Source organism: Priapulus caudatus, unplaced genomic scaffold (assembly GCF_000485595.1).
Source record: "Priapulus caudatus unplaced genomic scaffold, Priapulus_caudatus-5.0.1 Scaffold1678, whole genome shotgun sequence".
In the NCBI taxonomy this organism is placed as follows: Eukaryota; Metazoa; Priapulida; class Priapulimorpha; order Priapulimorphida; family Priapulidae; genus Priapulus; species Priapulus caudatus.
In genome coordinates, this window is record NW_014578739.1 from 61808 (window position 1) to 63763 (window position 1956).

The 1956-nt window shown below is 66.1% G+C and overlaps 1 protein-coding gene across 1 annotated transcript in view; it reads right to left on the reverse strand.

Annotated features, from left to right (window-relative positions):
• LOC106817316 (IQ motif and SEC7 domain-containing protein 1-like) overlaps positions 1 to 1564 on the reverse strand; it is a 22250-nt gene extending 20686 nt beyond the window's left edge. Inside the window, exons 1-2 of the mRNA XM_014821981.1 lie at positions 1280 to 1564; positions 77 to 729 (exon numbers count right to left, since the gene is read on the reverse strand). Coding sequence (XP_014677467.1) covers positions 77 to 729; positions 1280 to 1561 — 935 coding nt within the window. The 5' untranslated portion in view covers positions 1562 to 1564. The remainder of the gene's footprint in view (positions 1 to 76; positions 730 to 1279) is intronic.
• Positions 1565 to 1956: the final 392 nt, after the last annotated feature.

Genomic DNA, 1956 nt, shown 5'->3' on the forward strand with positions numbered 1-1956 from the left:
ATATATGTGTATAGTAACATATATATATATATATATATATATATATATCCTATATATATATATTCCGTTTACGTACTTGTTGAAGAGGTTCAGACCAACACGGTACTGCCGCTTCCTCAGTACGTCGTTAACGTGGAATGTGGTGGCAGCGCCCCCTGGCGGCGCATCGCCGCCCGGACGCCCCGCCGTCGTCGTCTGCTTTGCGAACATCTCTAGCGCGGAGTCGGACGTTGGGGAGCTGGAGTAGGTCGTCTCGTCGAGGCTGTCCGTCTCGCTGTTCTCGGAGACGGTGCTGCCCCTGTTGGCCGACTTCCCCGCGACGCCGTTCGCTTGTTGCAGGTGCGGCGGCACGCCGGAACGCCCCCACGCGGTCGGCGTGCCAACGGTGGTGCCCTCTTCCTGCGATCGCGTGAGCGCGGGGGCGCTGACTCGGTTCTCGCGAAGCTGCCTCGCCGGTGGCTCGCCCTGGAGGCCGATGGCGGCGACGCGCGGCGTCAGGTCGTCGAGGATGACGCTCTCGTCCAATGAGCTCGCGCGCGCTCGCCGCGCCCCCGCCGCGCCGTGGCGCGGGATCGGCGGCGCCGCCGGCTCCCCCTGGTGGCCGCCAGCCACGGGCACGTTCCAACGACTCGCGGCGCGCCATCTGCTGGCGGTGTCGCTCCTTCGACGCGAGCGTCCTTTGACGCGACGGTGTGGCGCCGCCGTGTGTCCGCGCGGGCGGCGGCGCGGCTACCGCGCCAACCGTGATCACAATCTCACAGGAACTGTAATTGCGCGGCGTCCCCACGCCGCCCCCGGCACCCGGCCGCACCGGCGGGCGCGAAGCGGAGCTCAAACCGCCCTCGTCGCGCGCGTCACCTGCGAACTAGCTGTTCGTCGAGCGACTCGATCGCGCGTCTTCAACACGACGATGTGTCGGCGACGCCATCTGGTGATGCGCGGCGGCGGTCTCTGCGCCTCGGCGGTCCGCATCGGCGGCGATCGCTTCCCGCGCCGCTCAGCGCAGGGGCCGACGCCGGCGGGTCGGTCGTTCGGCGCGACGGATTCTCGCTGGCGCCCCCTCAGCCGGTCGCTGGAGCGACACTGACCGCCGGAGCGCCTGACCGCCGGAGGGCGCTGACGATCGCCGCGCCGCCGCCGCCGCCGCCGCCGCGCTTTCCTCCATCGTCCCGTGCCACCACTGGGTGGCGCTGCCCGCCGCCCCGCGCGTACGATGGCTCCGCCTGGTGTCCGCGCTGGTTCGCGTGCCGCGGCGGCGGCGGCGGCTCCGCCCGCTCACGATCACAAAGTTCTGATTGTACTCGCGGCACGTGTACGCATCACCGCCGGCAACGCCCCCGCGTCCGTTGACGAGCATCGGCGAGCCCGCGAAGGGGGCGCCACCGCAGAACGAAGGTTCGCGCATCGAGAAGTAGCGACGCGAGAGACGTCGCTCGCACTTGGTGGCGCCGCTGCGCATGTTGCGAAACTGCTTCTCCATGCAGTGCTTGCGGTAAGCCTGCTGTATGACGAGAGCGGCGTGGCGCGCTCTCAGGTGGCCGCCATACTTGCGCTCTAGCATCTCCACCTGGTGGCAGGGAGAGAGAGAAACAAGAGAACGTGTTACAAGCATCTCCACCTGGTGGTGGCAGGGAGAGAAAACAAGAGAGAACGCGTTACTAGCATCTCCACCTGGCGGCAGCGGCAGCGAAGAGAAAACAAGAGAACGTGTTACTAGCATCTTCACCTGGTGGTGGCAGCGGGGGGAGAGAAAACAAGAGAACGTGTTACAAGCATCTCCACCTGGCGGCAGTAGCGGCGGAAAGAAAACAAGAGAAAACGCGTTACTAGCATCTCCACGTGGCGGCAGCGGCGGCGGAGAGAAAACAGAGAACGCGTTACTAGCATCTCCACCTGGCGGCAGCGGCGGCGGAGAGAAAACAAGAGAACGCGTTACTAGCATCTCCACCTGGCGGC